Here is a 14,456-nt window from a genome sequence, read left to right on the forward strand (position 1 = left end):
ACTCAGATGATCCCTTTGTGCTACACCCACAGACCCATGTCTGGGAAGATGTCACTCTGCACAACAGTAGCCTTCCACCCCTGGCTATCAAGAACCCGGAGTGCCTGGGCCTTTTGCACCAATTGGACAGAAGCACAGATATGTGGGTCCAGCACTATTGCATTCTGAAGGACGGCTGCTTGTACCTCTATGCTAGCATTCGCTCCACCCAGGCTTCAGGTATGGACTCAACTTTCGCTTGAAATAATAGTCATTACAACAATAATAGTAGTGACAGCCTAGCTTTATGGACCTTTTACCAAGCCTTGTACTGTCTATATTACCTAAATTAGTTCATTTACTAATTACTACTAACTATTTAAGGATAACTCATTTGGTGAAAAAAATCCAACTGCAAATAAAATGCCAATAATCTCTTGTGTCAAAAATTATAGGAAGGCTACGGGTGCCTGGCCGGCTCAGTCGGTAGAGTGTGTGACTCTTGATCTTGGGGCTGTGAGTTCAAGCCCCATGTTGGGTATAGAGATACTTAAAAATGAAATCTTTAGGGATGCCTGGGTGCTAATTAATTAAAGATAATTAGTTCATTATCCAATGAAGAGATACTACTATTATTCCCCTTTTACACATAAGAAAATTAGCTGGGGAGTCTACTTAGCTTGACAAGATCACAAGTAGTCAACAATGAAGCTGAGATCTCAACACAGCCAAGCTAATTCCAGCTCCTGTAGTTTTCATCCCATGCTTTCATTGTCTCAAAAAACAAAAAATAAACTCCTTCATTCTTTTGGTCACTGATGACATTCAGAATCAGTGGCAATAGCTTTTTGGGGCAGTAACTCCCCCTTCAGTATTCCCAATGCTGGACAAGTGAGTAACAAAAATAACATTAACTGTCAATTTTTTTTCGGGCAAGTTACTTAACTGCCTAGAACTTACTTTCCTCATTTGTAAAATGGAAACACCTATATATTTCACAGGAGTGTTGGAAAGATTACATGAGGTAACTGCTATTAGGGGTTGCTCTATATATAAAGCCCTTCTATACAAAATGTATATATCTTATATATTGATTAAATTGTGTATTCTAAAAGCTGTATGTACAAAATGGGTATATAAGCAATATAATTTAATAAAACAAGTATGCCTGCTTTCAATAAGAGAGATTATTTTTCTTGTAATTTTTAAAAGATTTTTAAAAACTATTTTATTTATTTATTTATTCATGAGAGATACACAAAGAGAGAAAGAGAGGCAGAGATATGGGCAGAAGGAGAAGCAGGTTCCCTTCAGGGAGCCTAATGTGGGACTCGATCCCAGGACTCCCGGATCACAACCTGAGCCAAAGGCAGATGCTCAACTGCTGAGCCACCCAGGTATCCCTAAAGATTTCATTTTTAAGTATCTCTATACCCAACGTGGGGCTTGAACTCACAGCCCCAAGATCAAGAGTCACACACTCTACCAACTGAGCCGGACAAGCACCCCTAGCCTTCCTATAATTTTAGACAAAAGAGATTATTGGCATTTTATTTGCAGTTGGATTTTTTTTCACCAAATGAATTATCCTTAAATAGTTAGTAGTAGTAAACATCCTGGAATCTCAGTCACTTAATAATTTTTTTAACATTAATGCTTATTTTTATTTAAGCTAGACAGCCATGCCAAGTTGGAAGTATCTGGTGACCATTTCAGCCTCCTTGGAAAGTACGAAAGAAGTACAAGGCGAACATCACACTATGTTCCATTTCCCTTCATTCAGGATGAGCGATACAGTGATTCTCTTTCACTTACTCACCTTTCCATTTGAGAGCATCACAACATAACCCGAAATATTATTCAACTATTCAGAGGGACCCAGCATCTCTAAGCACTTCCCGAACAGGCTGTTTCTATTCAATACCAAATCCATAGTTTTAAGTACCTAATACCAGGATGAGAATGAAGGTAAACAAAACAAACCTCCAAAGCAGTCATGGACTGGGATTTTTGTTATAAAATATCACTGCAAGGGTGCCTGGGTGGCATAGTTGGTTGAGGGTCTAGCTCTTGGTTTCGGTTTAGGTTGTGATCTCAGGGTGCTGGGATTGAGCCCTGAGTTGGGCTCTGTGCTCAGGAAAAGAGTCTGCTTAAGATTCTCTCCCACCCTCTTAGTCCCCCCGCCATGTGCAAGGTCTCCCTCTCTTTCTCGCTCTAAAATCAATCAATTAGCTAGCTAATTAATTAATTAAAATAATCACTGCAAAAGTCTGAATCATTTTAATGACTGAATCAACGAAGCTCATTTTTAAGAGATTGTTTCCAGAGATAGAGAGGAAATGTTTAGGATGGAATGCTCAGCTCACTCCAAACTGAAATACCAGACCCCTAGGGCCCAGAGGCCTCCGCGTTTAAAACAGTAATGACAGCCCTAGGTGGCTTCCCTGATTCTGAAAAGTCAGAGGCCCTACTTTGGAAAGTCCTAGTTGGAGAGCTAGAAAATGGCTACTAATAAATGGCCTAAAAATAAGAACAGCAAAAGCAGAGTTACCATTTAGTCAGTATAGTTTTTGTACTGATCCCTCTGTTAAGTGTTTTTTCTTATCATTTCATTTAATTTCAATAACCCTCCTATGAGATAGGTTACTATCACACCTACCACTAGGGAAACTGATGCTTGGCAAGGTTATATCATTTGTTCACATTCCCCTGGCTAATAATACATGATAAAGATAGAATTTGAACCCAGGTAGCCTAAGTTACACCAACAAAAAGAAAAAGAAAAAGATAGGGAAGAAAAAATGGACATCTTCTTTATATTCAGCTCTAATCATTTCACACATCTTTCCAGAACCTTCCAAGGTTCTTTGTTACCTCCAGAGCACTCGAGAGTTTTATATTGTGTCCCAAAATCCTTCTCTCTGGTTTTCTTTTCCAATCCTTGTGTTAGAGCACCTTGCATTCTAACCAAACATGGTCATGTTCTATTTCCTTAACACACATGTTCTATTTCCTTAACACATCTTCTTTTTTCTGAAACACATCTTTGCTTGTGCTAGTTCCTCCTCCTGGAACCATTCTATACCTACCAATTCCTCAACACTAGTTGGCCGGATTCCACTGCCCTTCAAATGCTTATTCGGTCACCAGCCATCTCTGCTATGGTGTTAAGCAACCCCATATGGTCCCCGACAAAGCATCCCCCCTCTCTGAACTTCCACACTTACCCATCTTGTGACACTTATTGCCCTCTACCTTGTGCATTACCTCTAGATGGCCGTCTTATCTCTTCTAAGGGACCATATGCTTCAAAGATGACTCTATATTTATGTGTTTTTAATGAATGAACAATCAAATTACTGCAAATGGCCATCATTCCCATGAAGTGTGAGTAGTTTGTCTTCCCCTCACTTCATAGAGAAAGGTTAGAAGATTAGAAAGCCAATTCAAAGGCAAAACCAGAACTCAGGCCATCAAATGTCTAGCCCTTTGGCTATCTCACGCCCTTTCTAGCCCTAAGAAGTCATCTAATTTCTATCTATTTTTAAATTCCTTCCTTGAAAATATATCATTTTGTGACTAATAAAAATATTTAATCCAAATCCATTCATTCTTACCCAGCTGTACATCTTAAATATCCCTATGTCCACAGGCCCTCCATTTCTAGCTTCAATTATCTTAAATATGGATTAAAAGAACATTTTCTTACTGAAATTCCAAAAGAATATGTTATATCTAGGCCATGTTCTAAAATAGAGGCCTGTGATTTGAGTTTTACATGGTTTTACTCTTTTTCAAATAAAAAATACAATTTGCCTGAGCATGCACCTTCTTCCAGAAAATGCACTTTCCTGCCACCTCCTTCTCACTGTCATTCTGACAGCTGCTGGGTCCGGATGGAAGCTCTCGGAGGGTTAACCAGCAGCTCGCCCTTCTTTAGCATGAAGGGGCTGGGCAGGAGCTCTTCTGGAGTGCTTTACCCTTCCCCAGACTGGAATTTTGAGCTGAGGTCTACATTCTTTTTTGGAAGAGTCTTTTCCAGTCTTGTACATTTTCACATGCATCGTGACCTGAGGCTCATAGCCAATGATATGGCACCAGGAAACCCAAGCTAGCATGGAGGCATATCCAAATCTCCGGTGGGAAGTTCCCAAAATAGAAATGCCTCTCTCCACTGTCCATTAAGAATCACTGCCCTGGGGAGCCACATGGTCTGTTTGGGTTTTTGGTTTTTTTTTTGGTGGGGGGCGGGGGGGTGGTTAGAGAACTGGATCAACTGCTCAGGTGGGTTGGAGGGAGATAGTTAGCATGTATCACTGAATGCTTCCTATGTGTCCGGGACTTAGATAAGCATTTTATGTTCATTATCTAAAGCCAATATTTGCAAACCACCACTGTTATTGCCCCATTATATGAGAGAAACGAAGGCTTAGAGAAGTTAACTAACATGCTGATGTGCCCACCCCCTGCTGTTAAGTGACAAAATATGAACAAATGTCATCCAAATCCTATGCCCAAACTCTTAGCCATACTGCTACAGAGAGCACTCTCTGCCAGAAACAAGTCTCAAACAAGTAGTCTCTAGAATTTGGCACATTGACTGCCATAGTCACGATCCGTGTAGTCCAGCTATTTATCACAACAACCAGGAGTTGTGAGGACAGGCAGTAGAGAAATTTACCGAGAATGGCTGAACCCATGCTGTGCCATGAACAGGCACTAAAATAAATCAATTAATCAATAAAAAATAAAATACTCAGCTTTATGTAATCATTTCTATATGCAAGGAATTAGAAAAATTATATTCATAAAAATTATACAAAGTCCTAATACTTATTTTCAGTTCTTCTGGATGGATGCTAAATGAATGACCTTTGCGCTGGTCTGATCTATTAATTCCTCCCCTCCTTGTACTGTCCAAGTTCTGCTTAGCTCTTGCATATCTCACCCTTGTTTGGTTCCTTGTTCTCCAGCACTGTGAAGCAGGCGTTGGTTGCTATTTATAGCATTAATCATCAAACTACACGTTTTTACCCCATTACTGAGTCATGCAGTCAACGTAGCAGGTTGCGACGAGTACTTAAAAACACAATAGAATAGAATTTAATTGAATAGAAAATATCATGGTACATCACAGTGTTTCACAAAACTTTTGGGCCAACTGTATGAAAACATGGAGAGCTCTGTATTTATTAACATCTTTGGATCACAGCCAAAAAGGTTGGAAAATATTCAGGTACAAAAACACTGTCTCTTTTACATACGGTACCTTAGGGTATTTAAAAAAGGTTCTTTCCTTTCAATTATCCTTGTCCTCCGCCTACCAGATTAGTTGCTATGTATGTTATTAAGACTCAGGCTTCTATGACCATCACTTCTCAGACACATGACCCCACCCCACCCCCCAACCACAGCATCTCAGTTGCCTTACTGTTTTATTTCCATTTCATTTTATATTGATTTTATTCCAGTGATTTCTCTTCTTGATGAGAGATCCAGGAGACCTCCTATGCTATTTCTCACTTCTAGACGTATCTGTAGTATTTGGGACATGACCTACTGGCTCTAACAGTCACCTGAGGTAGTGAGGCAATCCTGGGAGCCACAAAGAGAAGGCCGGGAAAGATAACAGTGAGATGAGGGGAAAGTACATATGGCTCTAATTTCCTGTGAAAACCACATTAGATGCGAATCTCACATCTTACTTCCAGCTAGATAAGTAGGCCTCTAATGTGTATTGTCAGGGTTGAACAAACAGCACCAGTCAGCTCCCTGAAGTCCATGCTTACTGTCAAGGAAAGTGCTCATACCCTAACGATATGCATTACTGGCTTGCCTGGGCCGGCTAATATTAAAAAGCCACAGTGTGAATATTCCAGAAACCCTTTAGCCAAATGCCTCTTCATAGCCCTCAAGCCCCATGTCATTCACCATGTACTTGATGATTCTTTTCCCTTCTCTCTCTCTCTTCAGCAAAAGCTGAAAGTAACAAATCGTGACTGTTAACTATTGTTCTTGAATAAATCACATCAAGGTCTGTGTGTGCTCCTCAGACATATTTTACATTATTGCAACAAATGGAACACTTAATGCTTGCAAGGTTCTTGTGAGAAATTTCTGTTCAAATGTTGTGCCAGCTTGCTATTTACTGCTGCTACTTAATCCAGAGAGACTGGCCCAGTGAGGTCACCTCAAATGAGGTAATGGGGTTGCAATTGGATGTCTTTACTGCCAATCATTTCTACCCTGTAACTGGTTAGAAAAGGGGTCAGGAACTTTCCTGTTTGTGGCGCACATCTTTTTGGACAAAACTTTCTATCTGTTCTCAAAGAGGGTAGGGATGGGAGAGGATATTCATGTCTGCTCAGACACATGAGAAAGGGAAATCTCACAAGTAGAAAGAAGTCAGAAACCAGTGCAGTAATAGAAAAACTTTGTACTACTATTGGGAGAAGAGATTTAAGACAGCAAACCTATCCGTGGATATGTCTTCAGGTGGCCCTTAGTCCTGAAACATCTAGCACATTGCTTATTCCACTTCTAGTATATACCCCAAAACATAGACCTGTGCAAAAATTGTACACAAATATTCATAACATTATTCATAATAGCTTAAAAAATGAAGAAAATTCAAATGTCCTAATGAGTAGATAATGAGTAGATAAATGTACTAATGAGTAGATAAAATGTGGTATGCCCACACAATGGAATATCTCTTGTCGATAAAAAGGAATGAGGAATTGATAATATGACCTAGCATGGATGAACCTAGAAAACATCATACTAAATGAAAGAAGCCAGTCACAAAGACAATATATCGTATGATTCCATGTATATTGAGCACCCCAGGAAAAGCAAATCCATAGAGACAGAAAGGAGGTTAGGTCGCCTGGTGTTCGGATGGGCCAGCAAACGGGGAGTGACTGATAAATGGACACAGAGTTTCTTTTTGAAGTGAAGAAAATGTACTCAAATTAGATTTGGGTGATGGTCACACAACTCCATAAACTAAAAATCATTGCTTGCACACTGCAAATGTGTGAATTTTATGGTGTGTCCATTAGCACAAAGACAGCACTCACTCTTGGATTAGGGTAAACACCATTTTACTGGGGCCTACCAAAGGGGGGAAAAATCTAACCATTTCTAAAATGAATGCTTTCCTAGAAGTTGGCTTTGAAATGGGCTCTTTTTAAATGAAAAAAGTTTTTAGTTTAGCATTGCATCTAAACCCCCTCTATAAAATAAACACATTTTCAAGTCCAAACACCATTCTTTAAAAAAAAAAAAAAAAAACTATGGCTTCTGGACGGTGTGCAATGGCACCAAATATAACTAAAAGGAAAATGAAAGGAGTCGTATGTAAAGGGACTCAATTTTCCCTTCCCAGTCCCTTACTGGCATAGGATAATTGTCAGGGAGAGCAGCGACCCAAGTTGGATTTTGGTATTTTGTTAGTATAGGGCACTGAAGTGGATCCTGGGGCGGGGAGTGGGGGATTAGAATAAGAGTTAGCAAGAACAAGGAAGAGATTCAAGCATCTAATCATCGATAGGAGATTCGGTTATACCTCAGAGCATCGACACTACAAGACACAAAAGGTTTTGCTTTTTCAGCATCTTCCTCCAGACTGATATGCTCTCCCTACCCCCCAAATAATGGAAACAAAATTCAGGCCAAACAACATATATCCACTAACATGGATTCAAAAGACGATGGTGAAGAAATTATCTTCTAAAACCAGTCATTCATTCTCATTTGAATTCAAGTTGGCTCCCTCATATCACCCTGTGGGTTCATATTTTAAATGTGCTTTGCATATGCACAAAGAAGGTGAGAATCTGAGTTGGTTTTAGAAACTGCTGGCAATCTCATTATTCAGGAAGGGTGTCTTAATGGTTTTGTCCAAGCAAATATTACTTAATTTTCTTCTAGTGTGATAGTGCAGGTGTCACTCTTTGATACCAAGAAATTTATTTCAAAATGTGTCCTCCAGGCAAAGTAGATGGTTTAGACCCACAGTAACCCAAAGGCAAATACTAAACATGCAGTGAGAAGATCACAAAAATGGAAATGGGGAAATCCTACCTCATTACCAGCCTTGCCATTAATCATTAGTGGAGGCCCTTCAATTACAGACTCTCCTGAGTCTCAGTTTTTTCATCTGCAAAATGAGACACCTGGATTAGAAGTTCCTGCAGACACAAAATTTTCTTGGTGCTTTTTCAGATTCCTTTTCTCCATCTTACTCTTTCCCTATTCTTCTCATTTGCTTTTTCCTTTCACCCTCTGTAGGTGGCCTGTATTTACAAGGATATAGGGTGAACGAGCAGGCCCTAAGCTCCAAGCAGTCAGTAATTGAACTCAAACCTCCATCTGAAGAGTTCAAGACTTTCTATTTCTGTGCAGAAAATAAGACCGAAAACCAACGGTAGGTCGAGGCCTGCATATTTCTTTTTCTTCATCTGCCCTGACAAGAGTCCTGTTAGCAAAAGTCTTGACTTTCCAACTTCAACTTGCATCTTCAGTTAACTCTCTCCCTTTTTTTTGCATCATCTCCATAGTTAATATTCCTCAGGATTTTTTAAATTTAATGCATAGAAGAGTCATCTTCTATGACTCTTCCAGAAGTACTTTTTTTAAGAGGAAAAGGATTCTACCATTCTTCCCAAGATGGTGGCTTAGACTTCAACACAAAAAAAAAAAATCTACTAACAGTTATCTGTAAATATTTCAAATTATTAATTCAGATTTGCTGCTTTACCTCCTTTTACATAACTTTATTGATATGCTCATTGGAATTTGGTCAGTTGTTTGTTTTTTTTATAAGCCACTGAAGGATATAGAACTCACCTATATAATTCAATATGTTCACTATCCAGCGTGGCATGTACAAATGGGCGCTTGGGTTCATGACGGCTTGAGGGAACAAAGGGCGGTATGGTCAACAGAGACAAAACTATGAGGCAGAGGAAGTATTCTCTCAGACTCAAAGGATCCTCCTCCATCTAATTTTAATCCCCAAGACATCCAGTGTCCTCCATCTCCCATTCCTATCCTCACCTGCTTGAAGACCATCCCTCACCTCAACCCAATTGGGAGACGCTTTCTCCCAATTGGGTTAAAAAGATCAATAAAGAAATTCAGTCATTTATTAAAACAGGGGACATGGTAAAATCTTCAGGAGTATTTACCAGAACCAAATACCTTGCTTTAACTCAAAAAAATAAAACTCTAAAAGTAGAATTTCAGGACTTCCAGCAAGTAACCATTTAGGGAAGGGAAGAGTCTCCCCAGGCCTTCTCCCATTATGTAAACCCTGTCTGCTCCACTCATTCCTAAGGATAGGCTGGAGTGGGAGGTTAATGAATATAGAATTGCTAGATATTTTGCCAAGATCTCTTTCCCTGGGCTGGTGCTACACAATCTGGGTGGCGGACTAAGATGGTTCCTTTGAAGGTAAGGCTCCAGTTGTCATATTAGAAAAAGGGTCAATGAAATGAACTCCTGTCTGATAAAATCAACTAGCTTCTCTATGGGTGGAGACCAAATAGTTGAATTTCACTGTCAAATCCATATGTGGACATTATCAATAGGAAACAATACTGAGTCACTAGAGAACTGTTTCAAAGCATAAGAGCAGTTTCACAAAGTGTGGTTTGTGGAATTTTGCCTTCACAAGATGCCCTACTCCCCAAAAATAGTTATGTAAGCTTAAGAAATGATACAAATCACATTCCCCTCTCAGAGAATCACAAAGCACATTGACTTATTCATGTTCCTGACACACTGTGCTGGAAAGAATCCTAGTTACGTCTCTAGAACTCCTACAACCATAGTGTATCTGACCCAAACCATTCTTTAAAAAATAAATAAAAAATAAATAAATAAATAAATAAATAAATAAATACTATTAAAATACCCTGAGAATAAATTATATATGGTACATTTTATAAAACATCATCCAATAAAATGAAAAGAAGGGAGTGGAAAAGGGGGGAGCTAACCTGCAGAGTGTGCTATGAGTACAAATGCAAAAAGGAATATTTTTCCCTCATGGCAATATTTGATTGCTATACATTTGACCAACTGAACTTGAAATTTAAATAGAAACAATTATAAAAGCCCCATAGCTCCAGTGATCACTATTTACAGACATCGCACCTTCTTCTGATCCTATTTACAACATCAGCATAGTTTTATTTCTTTGCTACCTCTGTATAGTCCACATTCGGTGTTTTACCATTTTGTTCAGTCCAAACCAAAGAATCAGGGTTTACTATATTAATTTCAAATTAAATCACCCAGATAAACAATTAGGAAATAAATGTGAACGATTTTTTTTTTAACATTTCACCTTCCTACCGTTCAACCATTTTTTTTTTTTAATGACCTGTCCTGCACTGTTATTTCTACAGCTGGATTACAGCTCTGAAAATGTCTATCAAAAAGTGGCTTCCTTTGCATCAGGCTATTCAAGACTTCATGAATCGACCTCTAGAAGAGACTAGAATGTGAAAGAAACCCTAATCTTAAGAGAAGGGACCCACAAAATCATCACCAACCAATATGGGAAGAAACAAAAATATGATTTCATTATATAACATTCAACTGAGCATTTCTCAGATACACTAAAACTTTGTGGTAAGATTATACTTTTGTTTTTGAACCAAAGCACGGAAATCTAACCTGACAATCTATAACAATATTGTTAATACCCCCACATTTTTGCCCATCAGGCTGTAAGTGTTAGCATCAAAATATAGTATGTCCCTTACCCCTGTCTTTTGAAAGCATAAATACAATAAAAGTTGATTTATTTTCTCTTTTGTATTCTTTGCTAAATGCTCCACTCTGTCCATTGACTGTAGGCTTCCTAGAATGCCTACAAGCCATGATGTGGAAAGCTGATATTTGGAAAAATTAAGATCACAGAAATGAAATGGCTCAAATGGTGAGTAAACAATTCAGCTAAACAAGGTCCTCTCTGTTAGGTTATCTCACAATGGACTGGCCCAAGTGCCTCCAGGACTTCCCAGATGACAGAAAATAATAACAATTATTGTTATAAAATAAAGAAAGAATTAGGCTAAATTCAGGGGAGAAAACTCAAAGGCATGCATCATCTTACTATCTGAATTATTACCTGAATATCGATCGGTCACACTGCAAGGGGAAAACACAAAATGAATCAAGAATGTCCTACTTTTAATCCTGGAAGTAACATTCAGAGAGATTCAAAGGTAAATTCTAAGTATCGACCTTGTGTCTTAGTGGAATGATCCCAGTGTGTATCCATGAAGTTGGAAGTCCCATACCCTCACTAATGGAACATGGAAAATAAATTTCAGGGAGTTCAACTGTCAGCTTCAAGTGCTCTGGAACAGCTTCTGACAACAACAAAAAATTTGAGGCCTTGCCTTTTCACAAAATAATAGTATTTCGGAGATTGCAAGACCTTTACAGCTCAACCCCTTTTCTTTATAGCTGAGGCTCTAGGAGGGAGTAGCCTGTTGAAGATCACATAGGTTGTTGATGGCAGAACTGGGACTGAAGCCAGGTCTTCATCTCTCCATCCAGTGTTATTTCCACTCATCCTACAGCCCTTCATTGTGACCAAGGACGTGGTGTGGTTTCACAGACACAATGGAATCACCCACTTGCCAAAGTTGTCCAATACTTCTAGGCTTTGCCTGGGAACTGAAACATGTTGATTCCAGCAATATAGCATGTTTCTATCTCCCCAGTCTCCTAAAGGACTCCATGTTAATTCAAATTATTCTTTACAGAGACTCTTAAACGTGAAAAAGATATGAAAATTCAAGCCATTCTTCTATACTCTTCACCTCCGCCCCCCCAAAGAGACTGTGAACTCTTCAAATAGATGGCAACAGCTTGCAGCTGTCGTTCACCACAACTCACATAAAGGAGGCCTGTGAGTGTGTGAGCATGTGCTACTTAGTTCCCGTATTAAGAGGAGCTGCACAGATGAGCCCAGGCCCCCAAAAAAGACATGCTGTAATACTCTAACCAACTTAATACCATAATCAAAAATATTCAATTAACAATAACAGATAACCCTCTGTTCTGACAAAGGTCCCTTTGTTTTCCCCATATTTGCCATGATAATAATGAGGTCTTTCAGCAGGGGCATCATCAGTAATGTTCATGTCAGAAGCCTGGAGCTTTCTACATCCGCTCCCCAGTGGAACACTCTGCCTTTCTGGAGCTCCGCCATGGAATGCACAAACTGTGCCGTTACCAGGCAGCCAGCTAGTGACCACAGCCAACTGTAACACTGGCACAGAGCTTTCCCCTGAAGGAGAAAAACAAAAGCAACTACCTCAATAAAATGTGAGTGCGACTTTCCCCAAATTAAGCAGTCATTGAACTCATTTGAAAGTGATTCAAAGTTCAAAGATACTCCTCAAAAACTACTGTTGTTGCTCCTGGAAGATTCTAGAGATCTAAACAGTCCCATACATTATGCAAAAAACCCAACCAAACAAAAGAACCCACCGGCAACACTGGGTGTGAGCATTTTTAGGTGGAGAGAATTTTAAGCTTTTATATGACTTTCAAGGGTTATGTGACCCAAAAAGAACTTCTTAGTCCTACGATTAAGAATATTTTTCAAGATCCACAAGGTTTCCATCTTTTATAGAGCTGAAAGGAAGGGGAAAGTGCAGGGCTAGGCTTCTACATATGTACTACCCCACTGCCCATTTTAGGATTAGCCCACCTTTTGGCAAATCGAGGAGAACTTGCCCGGAGTCTCATGGTCAGGTAGTCAATAAATGTTCATTGAGCACCTAATGTGGGCCAAGAACTGTTGCCACCAGGATGCTAACATGAAGGAGAGGCAGAAAAATTAAAGCATGTCCTCTGCAGCCACAGGGCCCAAGTTCAAATTCATTTCCTGGCTGGGAAATGGGGCAGGCTACTGTACTCTTTCTGCTTTAGTTTCCTCATCTATAAATGGGGCTAATTACAGGATCTTATGAGAAATGAACAGTGTACAGAAAGCCCTGGAACAGTGAGTAGCCCCAGGAAACTCTCAATACGATTATCCATATTGTTAGCAAGGCGTGTCAGCTGGCTACACATAGACCTCACATCCCTGTAGACTCTTCCCGAAGGAAGGCATCTTGTCCCCTTCACCTCACTACCTACAGATGGGGAAGATGAAGGAACATTTTATCAGAGTTTCCACCTTAAGAGGACTTCACAGAGAGGCTGTGAAGTAGAGTTTCAGGCTTTCTGGGTCGTATGCCCTGTGGTATTACCTGTTCAGAACCCTACAGTCGCGAAGACTGGCCTACAGTTGTCAAAACTCTGCTAGCCCAACTCCTTGATCAACATGGAAGATTTTCCATCGGTATTCCTAGAAGCCCTAAACTAAGCCCAGATTGTTCTCAGGAGGTCCCTGATGGGCCTAAGTAGTGTTGGTCTCACTCCAATTCTTGTTCTGCCTCATTTGTTGCCTTAATGTGCTCACTGTAAAGGAAAACCCCTGGACTGTTCTGTACTTGGGAATTACATTTAGTGAAGATGAATTAAGAAATATCAAAGCGCAGGATGATTTAAGAAAGGAACGCTACAGGCTATCAGTCTAGTTCCTTATTTGCCTTGCCCACTTAGCCTGAGAACAGGATCTCAATGATCCCTGATCTCCAAATCACCCTCGAGCGTCTTCCTGGGCTTAGAACAATCTCTCCCCACCCGCCCTGACTTTTGAGAAAAAATACTTTCTCCAGAGGTTTGGCTCACATAGCACAGTTCTGTTTTCTATTCTGATCCATGCAGCAACCATGTAAAACCATTTCAAAGACACGTCCACAGTGGGATGTAAAAGCATATATTTTTTTTTAAAAAAAGTAACCACTCTAACAATACCTCACAGCTCACATATACAATATTTATGCATGTCTATTTTTGGTTTTAAAATATCTCTCATATGTTTCCAAACCTGTTTTTTTTTTTTTTTTTTTTTTTGTTCCAACAAAGCAGGAAAGAATATCCAATGGGGGAAAAAAAAGACAGTCTCTTTAACAAACGGCGTTGGGAAAATTAGAGAGCCACAGGCAGAAGAATGAAACTGGACCATTTTGTTATAGCAAACACAAAAATAGAGTGGAACCCATTCTTGAGCAGAGATTTTTCACTTCAGGGACTCTTCGAAGGCTATGAATACCCAGGATGCATAAGCAAAGTTCTGAATTATGCTAGTGGATTATTTGATCAATCTTTTGAAGAAGAGTGGGGAGGATCGCACACTTGTAGTTATTGGTTTGATGACTTCAGGGAGGTGGGAATATGTCTGTCTGACTTACTGTCTTCCCTGAAGCTAGCACAACACCCAGCAATCCTTAAGCATTCAATATTCATGTGGTAAAAGCGTAAACACATGAATCTAGCCATTGACCTGAGCACAGATGAAAATTAAATCTGCTACTTTTGAGCAGATGTGGATTCTG

At 39.6% G+C, this 14,456-nt stretch overlaps 1 protein-coding gene across 1 annotated transcript in view; it reads left to right on the forward strand.

Moving 5' to 3' along the window:
• Positions 1-10,812, forward strand: part of LOC140611915 (uncharacterized) — a 100,581-nt gene extending 89,769 nt beyond the window's left edge. Inside the window, exons 10-12 of the mRNA XM_072789024.1 lie at positions 33-219; positions 8,275-8,410; positions 10,398-10,812. Coding sequence (XP_072645125.1) covers positions 33-219; positions 8,275-8,410; positions 10,398-10,497 — 423 coding nt within the window. The 3' untranslated portion in view covers positions 10,498-10,812. The remainder of the gene's footprint in view (positions 1-32; positions 220-8,274; positions 8,411-10,397) is intronic.
• The last annotated feature ends 3,644 nt before the right edge of the window (positions 10,813-14,456 follow it).

This window comes from Canis lupus, chromosome 2 (assembly GCF_048164855.1).
Source record: "Canis lupus baileyi chromosome 2, mCanLup2.hap1, whole genome shotgun sequence".
Taxonomy (NCBI): domain Eukaryota; kingdom Metazoa; phylum Chordata; class Mammalia; order Carnivora; family Canidae; genus Canis; species Canis lupus.